The 25,575-nt window shown below is 42.0% G+C and overlaps 1 protein-coding gene across 1 annotated transcript in view; it reads left to right on the forward strand.

The window, feature by feature from the left end:
- MYCBP2 (MYC binding protein 2) overlaps window positions 1–25,575 on the forward strand; it is a 937,772-nt gene that overhangs the window by 165,381 nt on the left and 746,816 nt on the right. Inside the window, 3 exon segments of the mRNA XM_030200587.1 lie at window positions 2,539–2,743; window positions 10,062–10,207; window positions 17,484–17,585. Coding sequence (XP_030056447.1) covers window positions 2,539–2,743; window positions 10,062–10,207; window positions 17,484–17,585 — 453 coding nt within the window.

Below are 25,575 nucleotides of genomic sequence, written 5' to 3' on the forward strand. Positions count from 1 at the left end.
GTTTCATTTGCATCAGAAACGGGTTTTTTTTACTAGTTTATATATAAAATTTTATTCCACTTAACTGTCCCATACCTCTTCCCCATTTTTAACACAACTCCAGGCCTCTGTATATAAGAACATAAGAATAGCCATACTGGGTAAGACCAGTGGTCAATCTAGCCAAGTATCCTGTTTCCAACAGTGGCCAGTCTAAGTCACAAGTACCTGGCAGAAACCTAAATAGTAGCAACATTCCATGCTACCTGTCCCAGGGCAAGCAGTGGCTTTCCTATGTCTCAATAGCTGGAACTTGTCCAAACCCTTTTGGAACCCAGAGATATTAACTGCTATTATTTTATCTTCTGGCAAAGAGTTCCAGAGCTTAACTATTAATTGCGTGAAAAAATGTTTCATCCTATTCATTTTATGTAACTTCATTGAGTGTCCTCTAGTCTTTGTATTTTTTGAAAGAGTAAAAACTGATTCATTTCTACTCGTTCTAAACCGCTCAGGATTTTGTAATCCTCAATCAAATATTCCCTCAGCCCTCTCTTTTCTAAGCTCAAGAGCCCTAATCTCTTTATCCTTTCCTCATATGAGAGGAGTTTATCTCCTTTTATCATTTTGGTCGCTCTTCTTTGAACCTTTTCTAATTCCGCTATATCTTTTTTGAGATAAGGCGACCAGAACTGAATGCAATTCTCAAGATGAGTTTGCACCATAGAGCAGTCCAGAGGCATTATAGTATTCTCAGTCTTATGTACCGTTGTCATCTCAAGTTCCTCACCATCTCCCAACATACAGTCCTCCTAATGCAACACTTCTGGAATACATACATTTTGCAATTAGTGTACAGAAAGATCAAACACTCTGACTCTTTCCCTGCAGGGTTGCCATCTCATAATACGTCAGTTGAACAAACTGATGTGGTTTTGATTTTGTTGCATTGAATTCATTGAATTGTAGCTCTGATTGATTGAGAAACGAATCGGACAAACAGAACTACATCTCCATACATGCTGATTCCATATATCCCAAATAGAGCCTTAAGGTCAGCCTAGCAACATTTATTGCAGGTTCCCTCTTTCTGTCAAATTCGGTATGATGATATTTGCAGTGCTATTTTCTTAGTAATTGACCCTACACTTTTTTTTATATATGGAGCCATCGTAACAAAAATTTAGAGCCATAATTATCTTTTCAGTAAATCATTTAATACTGCATAGATTTTTCTAGTGTCATATGGTCACGAGGCTTGGCCGATATGTATCTGTAGATTAGATAAAATGGCCTTTTCTATATTCTTTTCTATTAAATTTGATATAACTTCTGTCTTTTAATATTACTGAATAGATAATTTTTAATTACATAGTGGTCAAATCTAATCAGTTTACAATCTGGGTATATTAAGAAATAAAGAGACTTGAGACTTTATTTTGAATAAATATTCAGATTGTTGTATCAACTAGGGAACAAAACTACATTCACATTCTACTGCCAGACACTTTGGGATATATTTATTAAAGCATGTTTGTTAGTGCGTGTTAATTCAGGTAATGCATGTTATTAAATCTCATTTTATAAAATGGGATCCATGGTAAGTAATGTTAATTAATGTGTGTTAGCAGGCAGTAATACTGTAGTATCTTTTAGTAAATCTGGCCCTTTGTGAAGTATCAAGCCCTGCAAAAGACACTCAAAACCTATATAGCAAATAACTATACGAAATCAGGATTAACTCCATGGATTCAAACTGTGACACCTCTACCTATGTAAAGAAAAAACTGTGTATTACAAGAACACCCATATTTTATAGGGGGACACAGAAGAAATGAGACTTCTACAGATCTCTGTAGGGTAACTAATGCTACAGAGATGTTATACACATAGACCAACAAATTCAGAATAAGGTATCCCAAATTTATAAACAAACATGCAGCCAAAAATGAAATAGAAACCACAAAAAAAGCCAAACTAAGAACAATACTGGTAGAAAACATACTAGAAATTATTTTTTTCCTGTACTTTGCAAAATACAAAACGTAGGAGAGATGTAAAATTCCTCAAGCTGACAATCCAGTTTGTAGAGAGTGAAAACGTTTTGAAAAGTGTTCTGCCTTTTGTTTTCTGAGCTTTTTATTTTTCTGATTGGGCTGGTTCCAGTCTCTGTCCAATATTCTCTGCTCCTAAATTTTTTTTTTCAGCATTTCCTTTCATTTTTTTCTCTTGTCTTCCCTGCTCTTGGACATTGGTCTTTCCTTTTCATCTTTCTCTTTCCTCTACTTTTCTATTCAGTCATCTAGATTTTACTTCTTATTCTCCTTTTCTTACCCTGTAATCCTCAATCTCCTTTGTCACTTCATCTGCCCCCTATCTGCAGCATTTTTTTACTCATCTACCTTTTACCCAGTCCCTAGTCTCCTATTTTCTCTGTATGAACACCTTCAATCCTCATCTACCATCTCCTCTGCCTTCCATCTCCTCATCAGCCCCAGTTCCTGTCAAAGTAGTAAAGTATTTGTGTAACTCTTACGTCATTCAATATGTCCAAATTAGGTTTTGGAATTGAAAATATGGCAACTGCAATGGATGAAGACTTCGAAGAAGAATTGGATGAGAAAGATGAGAAGTCTGTGATGTGCTCTCCAGGAATGCATAAGTGGAAACTGGAGCAGTGTATGGTGTGCACAGTTTGTGGAGACTGTACAGGTTATGGAGCCAGTTGTGTGAGCAGTGGACGTCCTGACAGGGTGCCAGGAGGGTAAGAATTCAGTGTGTTGCAAGCTCTTTCCATAAGCATTCTTGAAACAACGAAGGGTATTAAGCATGGTCAAATTCAATGCTGTTTCTTGTAAAAAAAAAAAGTTTTCAAGTTCTTTTGGAAAGAAAATAGACCAATCCATGCAAAGTATGACCTATTATGATTCTAAAGAAGTGGGCAGTTTTGCAAATTTGCTTTGTTTTAGATATGATAGTCTGATTTTTCACAGTGCGATAGCTGTGATACTAGTATACGAAATGATTGGGGTGAATCTAAAGTGTTGTAGGTCTAATAAGCTACTTAAAATATGACTAGAGAAGAAATTAGTATGTTTTTCTTTTGACAAACAAAAATAAATTTGGCACACAAGTGGGTGGCATCTGAAGGTGCCAGGATGCGAATTGTTCTTCTTTGTCATTAGTAGCATATGAATCCAGAAACTGATTGGTTATGTCCATCTACTAGCAGGTGGAGATAGAGCACAACTGAACTCCGCCTTTTTATAGGACAGTGAGGCCTCTGGTCAGTTAATTGCTGTATCTCCAGCATGCGGTGGACAGTCCCTTATCAGCTTCTGATTTCTTCAGTGTTTGGCACCTGTTTTAAGATCCTAATTCAGTTGAGCCTAGGGGTGTAATGTAAGGCTGCTGCTGGTGCCTTGTGAGGTACATCTGTGGTACCAGGTTCCCCCTCCCTCCCGCCTGCTGCTGCCACATTCTACCTCCTCTACCTTCTCCTTCCTCACAGGACTCATTACAAAAAAAAAAAAAAAAAACAGTCAGTACAGAGATTTTATATCTCGCCTTCTCAGTAATTTAGCTATGAACAGCTGTTACTTGGACAGAGTTGAATATAAATACAAAATCCAGCACTTCCTTACGGAGAAATTGACTGTTTCTTCAGAGCCGGTGACAGTGAGTACGGCTTTAAATTCTTAATTACTGTTGGCTCCCGGCTTACCACGGCTTGTTTTCTCCCTGCTCTCCCTTTGTAAACTAGCTTCTTGTGGCAGACACTTTTTTTTCCCTTGTTGGAGCTCGAGGTTAGTACTTCAGATAGCCTTACTCATTGGAAATAATGGTGGGAACATCAGGTTCCCACACGGTTCTGACTGCAGGCTCTGCCCTCGAGCAATCTTTGGCAACCATTTTAGAGCACTGCGGTTCCCCTCCTGTCATATATTCCTCAGTGGGGAAGGAGAATCTACCTTAGGGTCTGTTTCATCTCTTCAGCCTCAGTCTGCCACTACTTCTGCTAGAACGTTTTCTGCTGATCCTACCTCTCTGGTACTTTTTTCAGAGTTTGTTCTAATTATGCATCCAGCCTTTCTACTGAAATGGTCTCTTCCTATCTGTGTGGGAGAGTAGCCTGAGCAAGTTGGCTTCCCCTGCCCAGATCCCAAGGGGAGAAAGGTGGATTCTGTTCTGGGTTTGGACCCGGTTTCTCCTCCTCCCATTTTGCAAGGGGGACTATCTACAGGCTGTGCCTTGGCAGATATGCTGGAGGACTGGGAGCTTGCTCTGGATGAAACTGATGACCCTACTGATGTTCGCATGTTTCATAGAGAGGAATTGTCTTCCTTTATAGCAAAGGCTATGGAAGTCTTGAATATTTCTTCTCCTGCTTCTCAAGCTCCTTCCTAATCTAATTCTATGATGGCCAGTACTAAGTGTCTGCCTAGATCTTTTTTGTTCTCGAGGCAATGCAGGGGCTTATCATAGCGCAGTGGGAGATGCCAGATGCTAGTGAGTGGCTAGGTCTATGGCACGCCTTTATCCTATTTCCCAGGATGACCTAGACAAGCTGTAGCTGCCTAAGGTGGATGCCATAGTGGCAGCTGTAGCTTAGAAAACAACCCTCCCAGTAGAGGCCAGTATAGCTCTGAAAGATATCCAGGATCGGAAATTGGAATCTTCTTTGAAACTGTTCTTAGAAGTTTCTGCATGTCTCTATTTGTCATTCTTATGCTGCCAAGGCATGTTTGTGTTGGGTACAGTGAACTGCTGATACCCTTTCTGATTTGGATTCTTTGGCTTCCCTTGAAATTCCTAGTATGTTGACGGGATTAACCTAGATTACTTGTATGATCTTATTAGAGCATGAACAATTGGTGAGGCAAGGACTCTGGCTTTACCATTGGTCTGCGGATACTGCCTCCAAACAGCGTCTGGCGAAGTATCCCTTTTAGGATAAGCTTCTCTTTGGGGAAGATTTGGAGAAATTGGTTAAGGACTAAGGGACCCAAAAACAGAGCGTCTTCCTGAGGATAAACCTAGATAGTCTTTCAGATTCTCTCAAGCTCAGCCCCACCTTAAAGATGCCAAGAGATACAGACCTGGACATTCTCAGTCTTTCCAGAGGGTCAAGTTTTAGTCTAAACAGTCCTTTTGTGTTGACAGAAGATGTTCCCAACAATCCTTCAGGTCACCTCCTTCTTCCCCTCCCCCCCCTAAGTAATCCTAAATGATGGGGTTCCAGATCACTTTTCACAACAAGGCGATGAAACAGTGTGACAAGGCGGTGGCCGTAGCTAGAAGATTGCTAGGCTGTATAGAGAGAGGTGTGACCAGCAGAAGAAAAGAGGTTTTCATACCCCTGTATAAGACGTTGGTGAGGCCCCACCTGGAGTATTGTGTTCAGTTTTGGAGGCTGTATCTTGTGAAGGATGTTAAAAAAATGGAAGTGGTGCAAAGAAAAGCTACGAGAATGGTATGGGATTTGCGTTACAAGACGTATGAGGAGAGACTTGTTGACCTGAACATGTATACCCTGGAGGAAAGGAGAAACAGTTGATATGATACAGACGTTCAGATATTTGAAAGGTATGAATCCGCAAACGAACCTTTTCCGGAGATGGGAAGGCAGTAGAACGAGAGAACATGAAATGAGATTGAAGGGGGGCAGACTCAAGAAAAATGTCAGGAAGTATTTTTTCACGGAGAGAGTGGTGGGTGCTTGGAATGCCCTCCCGTGGGAGGTGGTGGAGAGGAAAACGGTAACGGAATGCAAACATGCGTGGGATAAACATAAAGGAATCCTGCTCAGAAGGAAGGGATCCCCAGAAGCTTAGCCGGTGGTGGGAGGCAGGGTTGGTGGTTGGGAGGTGGGGATAGCGCTGGACAGACTTATAGGGGGTCGTCTGCCCAACTTTCACAAAGAATGGGCCCAAATCAGGTCAGATCAGTAGGTCTTAGACGTTATCAGGGAGTTATAGGTTGGTCTTTGGTCAATTCAAATATTTTTTTTTCTTGGAATCCCCATGAAAATCCTTGCATAAGCAAAGGGCAGTTCTTGCCACTCTGTGAAATCTTCATACCTTGGGGGCGGTTGTTCCATTTCGGAACAGGGAACAGGCTGATACGCCATTTATTTTGTGGTTCCATAGAAGGGAGGCTCCTTTTGACCTGTTCTCGATCTCAAGAAAGAGAACAGGTTCCTGCGAGTGAAATGTTTCTGAACGGAAAATTCCAGCGGAATTTCTTAAATCTTTGGATTTTAAGGAAGCGTATCTTCATATTCCAATCTGGCTTCCTTATCAACTCTTCTTAAGGTTTGCGATCCTGGGACAACAGTACCAGTTCAGGGCAATGCCTTTTATTCTCTGTACAACCCCCAGAACCTTCTCCAAAGTCATGGTGATTGTGTTGACTTTTCTCCAGAAGAAGGAATGTGTCCATCCCTATCTGGACAACTGGCTCATCAGATCTGCTTCCTTTCAAGACAGTCTATCAGTCATCTCTCGAATGATTGGTCTTCTCTAATCCTCGTATTGGATCATCAGTTTTTCCAAGAGCCAACTGTACCCTTCCCAGACTCAGGAGTATTTTGGGGTTCTTTTTGACACCCTGAAGGGTATGGTATTTCTTCACGAACCAAGGGAAGCGTAAGCTTCAGGGCCAGATGCAGTCCATACTGCAGTTGCAGTCTCTGGGATTTTGCTCAGGTTCTTGGTTCCATGGCGGTGACTCTCAATATGATTCCGTTGGCCAAAGGGTAAGGTTAATGGGATTTAGTATATTGCCTTTCTATGGTACAGTCAAAGCGGTTTACATTTATTACACGCAGGTACTTTTCTGACATGAGACCTCTTCAGTAGTGGATCTTCTCATTGGTCCCCGATTTCTCAGGACTACAATCTACATCTTCAGTGGACACTGCATGCTAGACATATGGTGGTGCACTGGTGGCTTTCAGGACCACAGGCTTCTCCAAGAAGTATCGCTGGCAATTCCTCAATGGATGGTGGTGTCGACAGATGCCAGTCTCTGGTTGGTGGACTCACTGTCTTCACACTGCTCAAGGTGTTTGTCCAAACCTTTTTTAAAACCCAGATATGCTAACTTCTATCACCTCCTCCTCCGGCAAAGAGTGCTAGAGCTTACAAAGAATAAGTTTACAGAACACATAGAAAAACATGGTTTAATGGGACAGAGTCAGCATGGGTTCAGCCAAGGGAAGTACTTGCCTCAACAATTTGCTTCTTTCTTTGAAGGTGTGAATAAACATATGGATAAAGGTGAGGTGGTTGATGTAGTATATCTAGATTTTCAGAAAGCTTTTGATAAAATTCCTCATAAAAGACTCCTGAGAAAATTAGTCATGGGATAGAAGGCAGGGCTCTGGTGTGGATTAGGAATAGATTATTGGACAGAAAACAGAGAGGGTAGGGTTAAATGGTCATTTCTTTCAATGGAGGAGGGTGAACAGTGGAGTGCTGTAGGGATCAGTACTCTGTGACCATTGCTAATTAATATATTTATAAATGATTTGGAAATTGGAACGACGAATGAGGTGATTAAACTTGCAGATGATGCAAAACTATTCAAGGTTGTTAAAACACGTGCGGACTGTGGAATATTGAGGAAGCCCTTAGGAAATTGGAAGACTTGGTGTCCGTATGGCAGATGAAATTTAATGTGGACAAATGCAAGGTGATGCACATTGGAAAAAATATTCTGAATCGTAGTTACCTGATGCTAGGGTCCACCTTGCAGGTCAGCACTTAAGAAAGATGTAGGTGTCCTTGTAGATAATACGCTGAAATCTTCTGCTCAGTGTGTGGAGGTGGCCAACAAGGAAACAGGATGCTAGGAATTATTATGAAAGGGATGATGAATAAGGCCAAAAATACTATAATACCTCTGTATTGCTCCATGGTGCCACTGCACCTTGAGTATAGCGTTCAGTTCTGGTCGCCGTATCTCAAAAAAAAATATAGCGGAATTAGAAAAGATTTAAAGAAGAGCGACCAATATGATCAAGGGGATGGAACTCCTCTCTTATGAGGAAAGGCTAAAGAGGTTAGGGCTCTTCAGCTTGGAAAAGAGACGGCTGAGGGGAGATATGAGTGAGGTCTACAAAATTCTGAGTGGTGTAGAATGAGTAGAAGGAAATCAATTTTTTTACTCGTTCCAAAAGTACAAAGACTAGGGGACACTCGAAGTTACATAGAAATACTTTAAAAACAAATAGGAGGAAATATTTTTCACTCAACGAATAGTTATGCTCTGGAACTCTTTGCCGGAGGATGTGGTAACAGTGGTTAGCGTAAGTGGATTTTAAAAAAGCTTGGATGTTTGTGGAGGAAAAATCTATAGTTTGCTATTGAGACATATATGAGAAGGCAGCTGCTTGCCCCAGGATTGGTAGCATGGAATGCTGCTAATAATTGGGTTTCTGCCATGTACTTGTGACCTTGCTTGGCCACTGTTTGGAAACAGGATACTGGGCTAGATGGACTGTTGGTCTGACCCATTATTGCTACTCTTATGTTCTATGTTCTTATGACTTCCATTGTGACTTTGGCATTAGAGGCTTACCTTTTGATTCAGTGTGTGGAGGGACATGCTCCCATGATTTTGGCAGCCCACATTGTGGGAAGCTTGATTGTTCAAGTGAATTCCACTCACTATTCCGTGGCGCCCCCAGGTAGAGAAGATGGAACCCTGTATTCTTTTTGGAGAAAGATGTTCCATGCATCAATTCTCATCTCCTGAATACAATGCTACCAGCTGTTCACAAGCGTCTACTTGCGAAACTCAGTGTGCAAATTGATTGACCTGGCTGAGTCACTCCCTCCAGAGCAGGCTGAGTCACTTCGCCAGTTGACCAAGCAGCTGAAGGTTTGTCAAAAATACTTGGCCAGGGGCACTTACAACACTTTTGACGTGGTATCCAGGATCTCTGCCCAGAGTATAGCAATGCACAGACTCTCATGGCTGCGTGTTTCTGACTTGGAGCATTCTGTTCAACAGCGGTTGGCGGATGCTCAATGCTGGGGGGGGGGGGGGGGGGGATAACCTTTTTGGAGAGAAGATTGAGGAGGTTGCAGACCTAATCAAGAAGCATACTGATAACCATCTCTTCTCTCTCCTGCTGGGTGCCTTCTGCATCCACCTCCTCAGCTAGAAGGACTTTTGGCAACCAAGGAGTAGTCCCTATTACTATCAAAGGCGTATGTACAACCCTTCGACTCACCAGGCTCAGGCTCGGCCCCAGCACGCTCATTGTGCACCTTTAAATCTCTCTTCTATAGAGCACCAGCACTGTGTGGCACACTTAGAATGCCTGAGGTCTGCTCCGGGGTGCACCCTCTGACTTGTCCCGCGCCCTCTGACTCCACTTCTGTTTCCGCATGGGTGAGACAAGTCAGAGGGAGTGCTCTGGAGCCAGACCTCAGGTGGCCTAGGTGTACCGCTGCAGTGCCGATGTTGTATGAAAAAGAGATTTAAAGGTACATGGCAGGGGGTGGGTGACACAGATGCCAAATTGCAGCTGGCACTGATGGGGGTGGGGGGAGATTATTTTTCTTAGCAGGACAGCGTTAACCTGTACATAAGATGACCCTAGTTTTTCACATGCATTTTTCAGCACAAAATTCTCAACTTAGTCAAGGATATATGGTATTTCTGGTTGGCTAGATTTATTTTCAGCCAAAATGCAGCTTTTCTTCAATAGTATCAACAAGCAACTGCCATTGTGCTGATCTTGTTCATTTTGTTTTGTGTGTGCTTTGCGTGTCAGAGAGAAACTATTAGTAGAATGTTTGGAGCTATGTATATTGTCTGTTGTCCATCAATAAATGTCTTGTCTTCACTTAATATTCACTTTTTATAATACTCTGTTTCCCCCCCCCCCCCCTTTTTATTTTCTGACCTTATTTCTTAACTACTTATACAGCTTTGGAGTACTCATGGAACCATATCCATTATGGCAAATCATTTTCTGCCACAATAATAAATGATCAATTTGCTTAATTTTTACTTCATCAGTACAAGGCTATACATGTTCTGTCCTTTTTTTTTTTTTTTAAATATAGCATCTGTGGTTGTGGTTCAGGTGAGTCTGGCTGTGCTGTATGTGGATGCTGTAAGGCCTGTGCGAGGGAGTTGGATGGTCAAGAAGCAAGACAAAGAGGAATCCTTGATGCTGTGAAAGAGATGATCCCTTTGGATCTTTTGCTAGGTAAGGCAAATGTTTTGATCTAATAAATCATGAACTGTGATATTACCTATGTGGACTTTTACTAGGCAATTTTTCTTTGAATAGTTTGATCTTATGATGGAACAGTTGTTTTTGTTGCTTCCATGTAAGGAAATGTTATTTGATTTTTAAGAAACTACACTCATTGCTTCAGGCTTTATGGACCTTTGATATATTTTATCTTTCATTCCAGGGTTGTTTCATTTTTTTTTCATTTATTGCACTTATCTTCCAAATCCTAAGGGGGCTGCAGAATATTTGACCTTTCATCAGGATGATGCAGTATTTTGTTAGCGTAGAAATCAGAGCACTTGCTTCTGTTTCCAGACCTCATGGAATTGGCTTTCTGGTTAGTAGCACTAGTGGAGAGAGAGAGAGAGAGAAAGTTGTGGAGGTATTGTCCTCCCTAAAGGATGATTTTCAAAGCTATTTGTCCAGGTTTATAGCTTTGTCAGAATCTACCTTTTCTGTTTGACTAAAAGTACATGAGGGCTTTCACAACATGAGTATTTTTGCTGGACTGTGACCGGGTATTCTGTAGGCATTTTTCAGTTGAAGGAGTAAACTAGCATTAGTACCTGGTACTGTTAAATGTATGTTCACAAGTTTGCTGCCCCACTTGGTCATGTACTCAAGTACATGGCAGTTTTAATGTACTGTGTATACTCGACTATAAGTCGATCTCGTGTATAAATCGAGCTTCAGGTTTATTAGAAAATTTACCGCCTAGACATCCTTTTGATAGGTGGGATAATCTAATATAAGAGAAGGAGGATAGAAAGCTAGAAACAAAAATCACACAAATACAGGGAAGGAGGGGAGAACTGAGAAATAACTATAGAAAAGGTTGGGGAGGGAAAACATATGAGGACAGCAGCGCAGTTCAGACCCATTTTTAAAAAAGGTTCCAGGGGAGATCTGGGAAATTATAGACCGGTGAGTCTGACGTCGGTGCCGGGGAAAATGGTAGAGGCTATTATTAAAAACAAAATTACAGAGCACATCCAAGGACATGGATTACTGAGACCGAGTCAGCACGGCTTTTGTGTGGGGAAATCTTGCCTGACCAATTTACTTCAATTCTTTGAAGGAGTAAACAAACATGTGGACAAAGGGGAGCCGGTTGATATTGTGTATCTGGATTTTCAAAAGGCGTTTGACAAGGTACCTCATGAAAGGCTACAGAGGAAATTGGAGGGTCATGGGATAGGAGGAAATGTCCTATTGTGGATTAAAAACTGGTTGAAGGATAGGAAACAGAGAGTGGGGTTAAATGGGCAGTATTCACAATGGAGAAGGGTAGTTAGTGAGGTTCCTCAGGGGTCTGTGCTAGGACCACTGCTTTTTAATATATTTATAAATGATTTAGAGATGGGAGTAACTAGCGAGGTAATTAAATTTGCTGATGACACAAAGTTATTCAAAGTCGTTAACTCGCAACATGATTGTGAAAAATTACAGAAGGACCTTACGAGACTGGGCGGCTAGATAGTAATATAATAACATAGTACCATAGTAGATGACAGCAGAAAAAGACCTGCACGGTCCATCCAGTCTGCCCAACAAGATAACTCATATGTGCCACATTTTGTGTATACCTTACCTTGATTTGTATCTGTCTTTTTCAGGGCACAGACCGTATAAGTCTGCCCAGCACTATCCCCGCCCCCAACCACCAGCCCCGCCTCCCACCACAGGCTCTGGCACAGACCGTAGAAGTCTGCCCAACACTATCCCCGCCTCCCACTACCGGCTCTGGCACAGACAGTATAAGTCTGCCCAACAGTATCCCCGCCTCCCAACCACCAGTCCTGCCCCCCACCACCGGCTCTGGCTCAGACCGTAGAAGTCTGCCCAGCACTATCCCCGCCTCCCACTACTGGCTCTTGCCACCCAATCTCGGCTAAGCTCCTGAGGATCCATTCCTTCTGAACAGGATGGCAGATGACGTTTAATGTGAGCAAGTGCAAGGTGATGCATGTGGGAAAAAAGAACCCGAATTATAGCTACGTCATGCAAGGTTCCACGTTAGGAGTTACGGACCAAGAAAGGGATCTGGGTGTCGTCGTAACCCGTAACCTCCGCTCTCAGGACAAATCACTCCTATCTGTACCCTTCTCCACCACCGCTAATTCCAGACTCCGCCCCTTGTGCCTCGCCTCACCTTATGCCTGGAACAGACTTCCTGAGCTCATACGCCGTGTGCCCTCCCTGCCCATTTTCAAGTCCTTACTCAAGGCCCATGTCTTCTCCCTTGCTTTTGGCGCCTAACCACCTTCCCCATTCCAGATACATACATTGACTACATAGCTTATTACCTTTAGATTGTAAGCTCTCTTGAGCAGGGACTGTCCTTCCCCTTGTCTAAACTTGTACAGCGCTGCGTAACCCTGGCAGCGCTATAGAAATGTTAAGTAGTAGTAGTAGTAGTAGTCGTCGATAATACACTGAAACCTTCTCAGTGTGCTGCTGCGGCTCGGAAAGCGAATAGAATGTTGGGTATTAGGAAAGGTATGGAAAACAGGTGTGAGGATGTTATAATGCTGTTATATCGCTCCATGGTGCGACCGCACCTTGAGTATTGTGTTCAATTCTGGTCGCCGCATCTGAAGAAAGATATAGTGGAAATGGAAAAGGTGCAGCGAAGGGCAACTAAAATGATAGCGGGAATGGGACGACTTCCCTATGAAGAAAGACTAAGGAGGCTAGGGCTTTTCAGCTTGGAGAAGAGACGGCTGAGGGGAGACATGATAGAGGTATATAAAGTAGAGTGGAGTAGAACAGGTGGATGTGAAGCGTCTGTTCACGCTTTCCAAAAATACTAGGACTAGGGGGCATGCGATGAAACTACAGTTCAGTAAATTTAAAACAAATTGGAGAAAATGTTTCTAAACCCAATGCATAATTAAACTCTGGAATTCGTTGCCGGAGAATGTGGTGAAGGCAGTTTGCGTGGCAGAGTTTAAAAAGGGGTTAGACGGATTCCTAAAGGACAAGTCCATAAACTGCTACTAAATGGACTTGGGAAAAATCCACAATTCCAGGAATAACATGTAAAGAATGTTTGTACGTTTGGGAAGTTTGCCAGGTGCCCTTGGCCTGGATTGGCCGCTGTCATGGATAGTATGCTGGGCTCGATGGACCCTTGGTCTTTTCCCACTGTGTCATTACTTATGTACAGCCGTGGCAGTTAAGAATAGGCAATACTAAATAAGTGGGTTTTCAGGGAGGTTTTAGGACTAAAAATGGCCAAAAATACTGACACGTGTATAAGTCGACTCTGAGTCCCACATTGTTCCCTCTTCCTCCCCTCCGCCTCCCGATCCAACACTGCTTCCTCTCTCTCTCTCTCTCTCTCCCCCGCCTTTCTCAAACCCACCTCCCCTTTTCCATAGCCCACAGCTTCACTGATTTCAGCAGGATCAGAACAGACTTCAAAAGGAAGCAGCTAAATCATCAGATTTCAGTATGTGAGGATTATATATTTATCCCTCACCAGTAAACCTCTCATTCTAAACTTTGACAAGTTCACTAAAGTAAAATATATTTTCACAAGTCACTCACCTGCTCTATCCAAGGAGAATGTTTATTTATGGATCAGTATTTCTTAGTACACACAGGCTTCTGTTGTTTTTCTTTTACAACAAAAAAAAATAGCAATCAGAATTTCACTCACCAACTCTTTCCATACTGTATAAGCTAAACTTCCTCTTTGAACCATCAGCCAGTTAAGTGGCTTTTAGCTGTCCCCTAGTAATTGTCATGCACATTTCTCTGCCAGGCGTGCCCTCCTTTCAGTGTACATACTGAGCACAAACTTTCAACTAGCCAGAATGTTTACAGATTTTAAATGATCACTACCATTTATTTTTATCACTTCACAGTCTCACTTGCACATGTCTTTCAAACCTCTTCTCTTTGATTAGAGCACTGTGCAAGCTCACTCTGAATTAAAAGTTCTTCTCACACTAGACACACATATAGCATTGTCTGTATCCTTTCAAGCAACTTCAGCACAGCCAAAGTCTGTTTACCATACTTTTGTAAAGCTAACAATAGCAGGAGTGCTATTACATTGATGGGTGAACAAAGTAAATAACCCAACTGTGAAAGAACCTCAATAAATGGAGAAAATACCTCGGTGATAAATACACAAAATATACAGGGGAACATAGCCCCTGAGAGTGTCATAGCTCAGAAGAACACCATTACAAAAAAAAAAAAAAAAACAGCAACAACAACAAAAAAAGCAAAATTGAAAAATATCCGAATAAAATTTTCTGTGAAACAGGACTCCTGTTGGGAATGGTTTGGCTGTTAAATTCCTCTTGCGCTAGGTTGGAATCGTCTGTATACCAACCTCCCTTTAAGTTAAGTGATCTCACAATTGCTTATACCGATCTATATTTAATCTTTAACTGCTTTTGTCACTGTTGCAGTGAAGTGCTTTAACTGGCACTGTTTTTATTGGGATATTTTTGAATTTTAGATTTTTTTTTTTGTACTGGAGTTTTTCTGACCTATGACGGAGATTTTTTTTCAGGGGCCGTTTCCCTTTGTTTTGTGTGTATTTATCACTGAACTCTTTTCCTCATTTATTGATTGGAGGTTCCTTCTTCCTCTATACAGTTAGGTTATTTACTTTTTCTCCACTTATACTTGAGTATATACGGTATATACTTTGTAGGTGCTAATATTACTCCTGCCAGAATTCTGTGCCAAAAAAAAAAATCAAAATTCAGCGCAGAAAATTTCAAAATTCTGTGCACAGTTTACAAATTTTGAAACATTCTGCACACAAAATTAGCAAATTCTGCAAGTTTATTTGGCATAATCTAACCAATATTACAGCCCCCTTTCCCTGTACACAGATACCATCCATATTTTTCCCAGCACCCATAGCGTCTACCTTGTTTGCAGCCCCCTTTCCTGCACCCACATACCATTCATATTTTTTTGCAGCCCCTCCCTCTAGCCATCCCTACACTCACCCGTGAGGTAGAAGGAGAGAAGGAGCTGCAGCAGGAGAGAACCCCCCCCCCCCCCTCTTTCTTTCTTGTTAATTTCCGCAGCTCTCTCACTGCTTCCATGTTTTTTCCAACTGGCCACTGAGACTTCAATACTTTCACGAGATTACCGCTTGAAGTCTCGGCATCCATTTTGAAAAAGCACAGCACTTGCAAGAGAGCAGTGGCAGCAGGGCAGGAAAGAGTGGGGTTCTTTCCTGCCCCTGAAGAGGCCACTAACCACCAAGGCTTGCTATGCTCAGGTAGGCTGGGTAGCAGCCGGCAGGAGAAGAACGCATATTGTGCAAAGTAATATTGAATTCTGCGCAACTGGGGAATTCTACGCAAAGTCTGCACTATAAAAGGCAAACATCAGTGGTTCTGTTGAACAGTAGCTGCTATCTGTTTGTGGAGGGAGGGGTTTATTATAGTGCCTATCTGTTTGAAATAATGTGGGCTATTTACATTTTCCCCCTTAATTTCTGTTGCCCAAAGTATATAGTTAAATGACATTACATTATACAGAAACTTATATTCCTCATATACCAAAAGTTCATTATGGATTACAAAGCAAGAAGCTAGGGTCATATCACCCAGGAATTACATTTTATAGTCCTAACTATTAAAAACAAACACTTGTCTGGCTAAATACATATTTTAAACAAATCTTTAAATTTAGATAGTTTCTACTAGATCTTATCAATAAAAACAATGAATTCCAAATAGAAATTGCCTGATAATAAAAGGAGGATGAAAGAATCCTTTTAAATCTAATCTTTCTAATAGAAGAGAAAGGGAAATGGGACTTGATATACCGCCTTTCTGAGGTTTTTGCAACTATATTCAAAGCGGTTTACATATATTCGGGTACTTATTTTGTACCAGGGGCAATGGATGGTTAAGTGACTTGCACAGAGTCATAAGGAGCTGCAGCGGGAATCAAACTCAGTTCCACAGGATCAGAGTCCACTGCACTAACCACTAGGCTACTAGGGAAACATAACAATGATAGGTTGTAGAATATATAGAACACAATTTAACGGGTAAGTTTATGAACTCCAGCTTATAAGATGGAGCTTCTCCATATTGAATTTTAAAAACAAGAGTACTTATCTTGAACTGTGGTTTTTATTGGTTGCCAATGAAGTTCGTTACGTAATGAATAGATCAATCTCACTGGTGTATTTTCAACAACTTGCAGCTTTCTAATAGAAGTGGAACACCCTGCAAGTACCACATTGCAGTAGTCTACTCTTGATAATGTCATAGTTTGTACTAGAAGTTGGAAAGCTGTTTGCTCAAAATATTTGTGGATAGTTCTCAATTTTTTAAGAAGGTAAAATGATCTAGTTACTATTGAATTTATATGAAGGTACATAGATAGGGTACTATCGGCTATAACCTAGAATCTTTGAAGAAGTAACAAACAAGAATTGATCCAGACCTACTGTAAAACTTCTCAGAATTATCCAAAGGGTCCAGCCATAGAAAAGTTTTGTTATCCTGCTTCAACTTAAGACCCCTGGGTCCCACTTTGTGGCCCTCAAAGGAGGTTTCTGCTCCAATATCTTCAATAATATTTATACATGTTTGGACCCCTCTCAAAGTAGCAGACCAATCAGCTGATGCAGGATTTAAAACTCTGCAAATTATGTATGCAGAACTTGATTTTTCTTGGTGCAGAATTTCGACAGGAGTGATATTAGCACTTACAAAGTATATACCCATGTATAAGTCAAGAAAGTGACTTCAAAATCCCATCAATAAACCAGAGTTGTTTTATCTATAGGTCACTCGTCAGTTATGAACAGGGAACAGAAGGGAAAATCAAAGTAAATAATGTAACTGTATAGAGAAAGAAAGAACCTCCTATCAATATCAAGCTGTTGTTGTCCTTAGAGAAAAACTGGCTGATTTTTCATTGTAAGAGCAAGGGGAAAGAAAAAGGGAGAATGTGTTGGAGATCAGAGAATTGGAGAGAGATCGGGGGAGGTTGTCAGAAAAGTATGATATAATCAGAGAGGCTGGAGATTCTTAATAGGGTATTGTATCACTTAAATTTCTGAAAACAAACTGACATATACTGTGTTTTCGTTGTGCAGTCATCCTATAACATTTCAGTTTTTTACAGGCCTTATAACTATGGCCCATGAATATATTGCTCTCTAATTGTATTTCCTTTGCTGCCTATGATCTTCAGTAGTAACATTTCTGTTTTAAGAGGTTCAGAAATGTCTTTATAATTTTCATAGCTGTACCTGTACCTGGGGTTAATATTGAGGAGCACTTACAGTTACGACAAGATGAAAAGAGACAGCGTGGTAACAGACGGCATAGACTAGATGAGGGAAGAGGTAAGATTTCCTTGTTTTATATTAAGGTTAAATCCCTTTGTGCATATTAAAAAAAACACGCATTCCAATTAAAGATGTAATACTAAAAGTTTTATGTAAAAAGATCTTCTGATGCCATATCTTGGGGCATCATTCAAAAGACTTCATTTGTTTTGTGCCTGTATAAAACAATCTGTTGCACAAGTCCCTTTTTTTTTTTAAATTGTATATCTTCTTTCATATAAGTAGTTCACAGCATATCAGTTAGTTGCTAACTTTTAAATAGAAAATTCTTTAGTGTTTAACTTCTTGCTTGCACATCATGATAATTGAAAGCATGTTAAATTGAGTTAGAAATACTGAAATTTTTTTATTGGTGGGGTAATAGATCCCAAATAGTAAATACATATTTGATTGTGTCTTCCCACAGAATGGATCTTGCATTCAGATTTTTCTTTTTAAATCACCTTTTGGACTTAGCAAGATTTATGACCTCTGTGTACTACATTGTAGTTTAAATTGGTTGCTATTGGCAGTTTAAAGCTTTAAAAATGAATTCCAAATTAAGGCCTGAGGATTGGTAAAAAGAAAATTACACATTGTTAGGGGATTGTGGAGGTTAATTCTGTGACATACATTACCAACTAAGCATAAAACCAGAGTTGCAAAAAGACAGTTATTTTGGACTACTTTTAAAAGAGGAATTGTCTAAGGGAAAAGCAAGATGAGGAGTCTTCAGTGAATGACATTCTTCAACTGTACAGCTTCATGGGCCACCACAGTCTTTTTTTTTTTTGTTTGTTGAGATGCCAAGCATGTTTCCTAATGCTATATGCTGATACTTTCTTAGGTGGTGTTTTGCTTTGTGGATTGCTAACATAACATTAGTTCTAGTCAGGTCTTCTTAGTCCCCTTAAAAAGTTTCTGAGGTAAGTGGTTAGCGCAGCGTACTTTGATCCTGGGGAACTGGGTTCGATTCCCACTGTAGCTCCTTGTGACTCTGGGCAGGTCACTTAACCCTCCATTGCCCCAGGTACAAATAAGTACCTGTATATAATATGTAAACTGCTTTGAATGTAGTTGCAAAAACCTCAGAAAAGCGGTATGTCAAGTCCCATTCCTTCCCCCCCCCTTTATTTTGTTTGCACTGTCTTAAGTTTGTTTTAATCACATTTCATTATCCCGCCATACCAGGCCAAACAATTGAGTTGTGTCTCTTCTCAACCAACAGATGGATTAGAGAGATACTGACTTCTTTCAGTAACTTTACCACTACAAAGGCAAACCTCAGTATTTCTTTACTTCCAGCAGATAGTTGGGCTGCTGTAGTAGGACAGAGTAGATGGGCTCAACTCTCCCGGGTGGAGTTCGGTGAGGTTGAGTCCCACAGGACCTCAGCTCTTGGGGTTAGGGCCAAGGTCTGCTCTTGCCAGGAGGATTTTTTGCTGCCTCAGTCCTGAGCTATGGCTTGCGGGCCCCAGGGAATAAAGTTCAGTTGAAAAAAAACAAACAGCAAAGCTAGAGATGGGCAGTGGTCAGTATGTTTCCAAAGGAGAAGGAGGCAGATAGCCATAGGCCTAACAAGTTGTGTTTTGGCTTGAGAGAAGAGAGGCGTAAAGTCTATGGTTGCCTCATGCAAAGGGATGCCGGTGTACAGGAGCTGGTGGCTGATCACCTGCTACCTGGTCCCTTTGCCCTGCATGTAATGAAAGCGTACAGATTTTGGCACTTGGCTCGGTGAATGCCCCTTGGAGGGTGGGGGGCACTTTTTCTATGTCACCAGAACATTTACTGCCCCTAATGGATGCTGAGATCCTGATTTTGATGTGAAAGTGGCCATATTGGCGCCTGTCCAGCCATGTGCACTGAACAAAAGGACAGTGGTGCACAATGGGTTTAGGGTCCCACAGGCCCCCCCCCCCCCCAGCAGAAATCTCTTTTGAGGGACACAAAGGAAGGACCACATGGGTCCCTGGGGTTCTAAAAGGTTGCCCTGCTCACTGATTTTTTTTTTTTTTTTTGGGGGAGGGGGGGGGGGGCGCTATTTCCAAATGGGTTTTTTAAAAATATAAATCATTTATTTATAATTTTTCATTTTACAAGGGTCACTTGCAAACAGTAATACAGAGATGATTGCACATTAATACAATATAAGAAGAAAACAATCCCAACTAGATATATGGATTATATACAGTCTTTCTCTTTCTTAGACCACAAAGTGAAGAAAAATAGGGAGAGTGAAATAAGACAAGGAGATCAATTAAACAGTAAACAGAAAAAAGAAAACATAGTATTAACCTGATTATTCCCAGATAATACTCATCTAATACATTATTCCACATTGATCATCTGGTTGGCTTCCTCAAGACCAAATACGGCTTTAGTCAATTCATTTCATTGAGAACATAGTTATTGTCCAGGTTTTAGTTAGAAATAATACATCTGATTACATTCACTCTCTTTTGAAAAACCAGAAATTATTTAACGATACATATACTCAAGTCTCTAATTCAAATCCCACTGATTAAAGCAATCCCAGTTTTCACAGGCTTCACTCCTTTCGAAGTAATAATTAAGGAAATATTTCTGAGGAAACCTTTAGGAGTCATACCTGGAACTCTGGGAAAAACAATAATCTTGAGATTAATCATCCACAAAAACATCCACCATATTATTCAAAGTTTCTGGTCCATTATCATTTTCAACATCATAACCACTTCTTTCTTGTACAGAACTTCATCTGTCATGTCAATATTTTCACTCTCAGAGGGTTCAGTCAAATTGTCCATGCAACTCTCCAATAAGATCATATCTGAAACAAAGTTATTTACTACTGCCGTTAGGTCCCGAAGCGCCTTCCGTTGGTATTCAGTGTAACCTCCACAGAAGCCAAAAACTCCAAGATGATTTCTCTTGAGGTGTTTAGGAGTGGTTCCGCCGATTCGGGTTCTGCAGTAAATGTCCTCCGTTTCAGCATATGCCTCTAACTCACTCCTCCACTCCTTTGGACATGGTGGTTGAATAATTCGGGAGTGATGGAGTTTTCAGGTCCAAGAGCGTCGATGCTCCTTCGCCGGCGCTAATCAAAGGACTCGCCAACCCTTTCATCTGTGGGCAGTTCGATGCACAGCGGTCCCGCACTTGTTGCTCAGGGGACAAAATGCTGGCCATCAGTGGCTGACCGCCGGTTGTTCCCTTCCTGTCAGTTAAGGAAAATGCAATTGCAGAGAGGAAATTTACATAAAGAAGACAGAACCTCAGAGGGCAGCTGGGCCGTTGGGCATACGAACTCCAGGTCACCATCTCACCACTCTCCCAGTTTGGGACACACTTTGGTTTCTTCTCAGAGGCCTGTCTGATATGGGTAACCCTTCAGCATAGCCCTCTTAGTCATTGAAACACGGAAGCCCCTCCACCACTACAAGTTGATGTCCCTTCAAAGGGGTCCAAATGGGGGTTTTTATCCTCCCTATGGCTGAGACTCACCCATTGGGTATCCCAGGGCCTAGAAAAGCTATGGTCACGCTTTCAGAAGAATGGTGCATTTCCAAGGACAGGGTCCCTCTGCCATTTTCGTCTCTGCAGCAGAATGACATGGACAGAGTTTAGGATTCTGAGGAGGAGCCATTTGGCTGAGGAGCCTGCCAGCACCCCCCCCCCCCCCCGACATCTGAGACCTGACCCTGAAGGAGGAGGAAGACTTGTGGTCAGATTTTTCTGACAGGAGGAGTTGGGTCCCTTGATCAACTTCATTTCAGATCTTGGTTCCCAATTTGCAGGAACTGATGGATGGGAATTCTATCCTAGAGGATCTGTAGAAGCTGCCAAGCTTTTCGGCTTCATAGGATCCTTTCTCACATGGCCTTTGGGGAATGGGAAGTTCCAGAATTCATTTTAATGGCACGAGGCTTTAACCCCCCCCCCCCCCCCCCCACCTCCTTGAGCGGAGCTGGATAAGTTGTTTAGCTTGACAAAGGTGGATAAACCTGGTCATGGCGTTCATCAAGATAATGACAATCCCTGTGGAGGTGGGTGGGGAGTCCAAAAAGGGAGTGCATGTTAGAAAGGTAGAGCATCTCCTTGAGTAGTCTGTTTTCTCCATAGCACTGGACTCCTAGATCTTGGTCTGCGGGAGAGAGAGGGGTGGGTTATTCTGCCTGAGTGCTTTTCCTTTGGTTGTAGGAGCTCCCAGAGATATGACTTGCCTGGAATCTTGTGTGGTATTACTAGCAGATCCCTATGATTTGGTCTGAGTTTGCTCTAGGTTGGTGGCCTTGTTATGGAGTAGAGGTGGCTATGGCAATGTCGTTGGGAAGTGAATGCCACATCCAAAGCCATTTCTCAGCGAGCTGCCTTTTTGAGCGTGACTGGTTTTTGGCAAGGAGCTGTGGAAGCCCAACTACAGTGAATTCCAGAGGACCATTTGAGAAGACGTTTGCCTTTGGGGACAGAGCGCGCACAAGAGATTGGGGGCAGTTTTGCCTCACTTGGTGACTATCCAGGGCTTGAAACCCTATAGAGGAGGGCAAGATATGCTGGCCCCTCCACAGTTCCACTTTTCCAAAGTTGTCCCAGTGATGGTCAGCTTGGTGCAAGTGGGTGGCAGGTTCAGTCTCTTCTACCACTAGTGGTCCTCGCACTTCTATCAGTGGGTACTGGAGGTAGTTCTCCAGGCTATGCCCTGGAGCTAGCAAGGTCTGTTTTTGACACCTTCATGGTGTTACTTTGGTTCTTCTCTCAAAAAGCAGGCCTTCTTGCATACTGTTCAGTGTGTACTCTGCCTAGGAGCAGTCAAGCTAGTGTCAAGGCAAGAGTGGGGGCAAGGTCGTTACATTTATTTTATGGTGCCAAAGAAAAAAGCATCTTTCTGCCTATCTTGGACTTGAAAAAGGTCAGCCCATCTGTTTGGGTTCCATGCTTCAGAGTGGAGACTTTGTGCTCTATTATCACCTTGGTCAGGCCCAGTGAGGCATTACCAGCAGAAGAAAGGAGGTGTTGATGCCTCTCTACAAGTCGTTGGTGAGGCCCCACTTGGAGTATTGTGTTCAGTTTAGGAGGTCATATCTTGCTAAAGATGTAAAAAGACTTGAAGCGATGCAAAGAAAAGCTACAAAATGGTATGGGATTTGAGCTCCAAACCGTACAAGGAGAGACTTGCTGACCTGAACATGTATACCTTGGAGGAAAGGAGAAACAGGGGTGATATGATACAGACGGTGAAATATTTGAAAGGTATTAATCCGCAAACGATCCTTTTCCGGAGACGGGAAGGCGGTAGAACTAGAGGACATGAATTGAGATTGAAAGGGGGGGGGGGGGGGGGGGGGCAGACTCAGGACTAATGTCAGGAAGTATTTTTTCACGGAGAGGGTGGTGAATATGTGGAATGCCCTCCCGCGGGAGGTGGTGGAGATTAAAACGGTAATGGAATTCAATCATGTGTGGGATAAACACAAAGGAATCATGTTTAGAAGGAATGGTTCCACGGAATCTTAGCGGAGATTGGGTGGCGACGCCGGTAATTGGAGCAGACTTCTACGGTTTACATCCTAATCGTGACTGAATGGATAGGGATGGGCTGGAGTGTAAATTTTAAGGGGCTTCGACTTTAGCTTCAGAACTTAGTACAAGAACAGTACTGGGCAGACTTCTACGGTCTGTGGCCTGAGAATGGCAAGGACAACTCAAACTTGGGTATATATATAAAATATCACATACCATGTAAAATGAGTTTATCTTGTTGGGCAGACTGGATGGACCGAACAGGTCTTTATCTGCCGTCATTTACTATGTTACTATGATTTAGGGGCCAGTTATGATGCAAGACTGGATTCCTTCTAGCTTATGGCCTGGCCCTTGAGAGGTGGTATTTGAGGAAGGAGAGGTCTTGGCATTGGTTATCTGTACTGTACTCCGTGCTCACAGGCAATCCACCTCCTTTGGTGTGAGAGTTTTGGAAAAGGCTTGAGCATTGGTGTGAGGAGCATGAACTGTCCCCTTGGAAGGCATCACTGTTTTCTGTTCTAGCCTTTTTGCAAAGGGGACTGAGTGGAGGAGTGGCCTAGTGGTTAGGGTGGTGGACTTTGGTCCTGGGGAACTAAGGAACTGAGTTTGATTCCCGGCACAGGCAGCTCCTTGTGACTCTGGGCAAGTCACTTAACCCTCCATTGCCCCATGTAAGCCGCATTGAGCCTGCCATGAGTGGGAAAGCGCGGGGTACAAATGTAACAAAAAACAAAACAAAACATGAACTAGCTCTGAACTCTTTCATGTTGCAAGTTGCATCTGTTTCCTGTTTCCAGCATGAGAGTCAGAGAGTTCCTCTGGTAGCACAGCCCAATGTGGTGAGTTTTTGCAAAATATCAAGCACCATTTGTCCACCTTTCCAGGCAGGTATTCCATATTGGTATCTCAATATGGCCCTTAATTTAGCGGGATTGGGGGGGGGGGAGGAATCTATATTTTGAACCTTTACTGTCAGGTCACTCAGGGAGTCTGTTTAAGATCATCTTTTTGATTGTGATTTGCTTGGCAAGACATGTATTGAAGCTGCAGGCCTTCTCTTGTAGGGATCTTTGTCTGTTGCTATAGCTTTTGGGACAGTTCCTTTCTGCCCAAGATAATCTCGCCATTCCATCTAAAGCAGATTGTGCTTCCATCCTTATCAGAGGAGCATGACATGGCTCCCTCCAAGAGAATTCACAAGTTGGTTGTTGGAGTTATGCTGCAGTATTTGATGGTCACAAGTCTCTTCTGAAAATCCACAGAAAGGTCAGGTGCTGAAGTTGTACATCTTGCTGGATTAAGTCTGTGTTCAGAACTGTCTACATACTGAGGCATAAGGTTGTACAAACTAGGCTGTATGCACACTCCACTCGAGCTCAGGCTACACCATAGGCGGAATTGCAGGCAGTGATGCCAGAGGATATTTTTGAGACTGTGATGTGGTCATTACTACAATTTTTTGTTAAACACTACAAGATTGATATGCTTGTGAAAGGTGGGTGATGCCTTTGGCAGGGCAGTAAATACAAGGGTCCTTGTTGCCCCTCACCTACTAAAGCACTACTCTTGTACATCTCAGTTGTCTGGACTGTTATAGCATGATAAGGAATGTTACAATTTAATTGTCTTAATTTTTCTTTCCTTTGAACCTGCTGTAGCAGTCAAAGGCCCACCCTGGAAGATTGCAGCTAAGGGAACCCTGGAATCTGGAATCCTCCTCACTATTCTTGAAGAATTTAGAGGTGGTATTGTAAATAGTCAGTAGTTCTGTCAGGTAATGTTAAGTTTCTGGGTCTCTTCACTGGTTCTCCGAGGAGTGCTGTAGGAGTCCTTTTTTTTTTTTTTTGGTCTGAATCCGATTTGGCAATACTTTATATTGAAAGTTATCAGCCTTTTAAAGTGGTGATTTCATTGGAGAAATTCAGTATCTCTACCTCCATCTGCTGGTCAGGAAGGGACACAAACCAGTTATCTGGACTGATATGGCAGTATTCAAGGAAAGGAAATTAAAAGGTATGAATACATTTCAATTTACTATACAATTTCATTGTACACCTCGAGATAGTTTGCTTTATTGTGTTATGGTTATTGTAAATGAGGGAGAATGAAATATGACTTATAGATGATAAAAAGTTAACACATTTATGAAGAATATAAAGGAAAGAACAAGTGGGGAATAAGTGATAAATCAAGCATGTATGGGTGTCCTAATTTTAAAGAACAAAATAAGGCAGATCACCTCCTAACTTATGACTCTCAAGGGGGACTTTCACATACCTTCTGACAATCCAGATATTTTATGTCAACTGGCTCATCTTTATCTACATGTTTACACGTTGAAAAAAAATCTTAATTTACTGGTAAAGACTTGACTGCATTGACCCTAAGTTGACTTATTCCCATGAGTGAGAAAGCAACAAGAAAGTAACGTAAAGTACAAACGCACCCAGAGGAAGGAGCGTTGCTTTTTTTCTGTTGGACCAGACATGGTGAAGTTTGTAATTAG

Source organism: Microcaecilia unicolor, chromosome 4 (genome assembly GCF_901765095.1).
Source record: "Microcaecilia unicolor chromosome 4, aMicUni1.1, whole genome shotgun sequence".
Taxonomy (NCBI): Eukaryota; Metazoa; Chordata; class Amphibia; order Gymnophiona; family Siphonopidae; genus Microcaecilia; species Microcaecilia unicolor.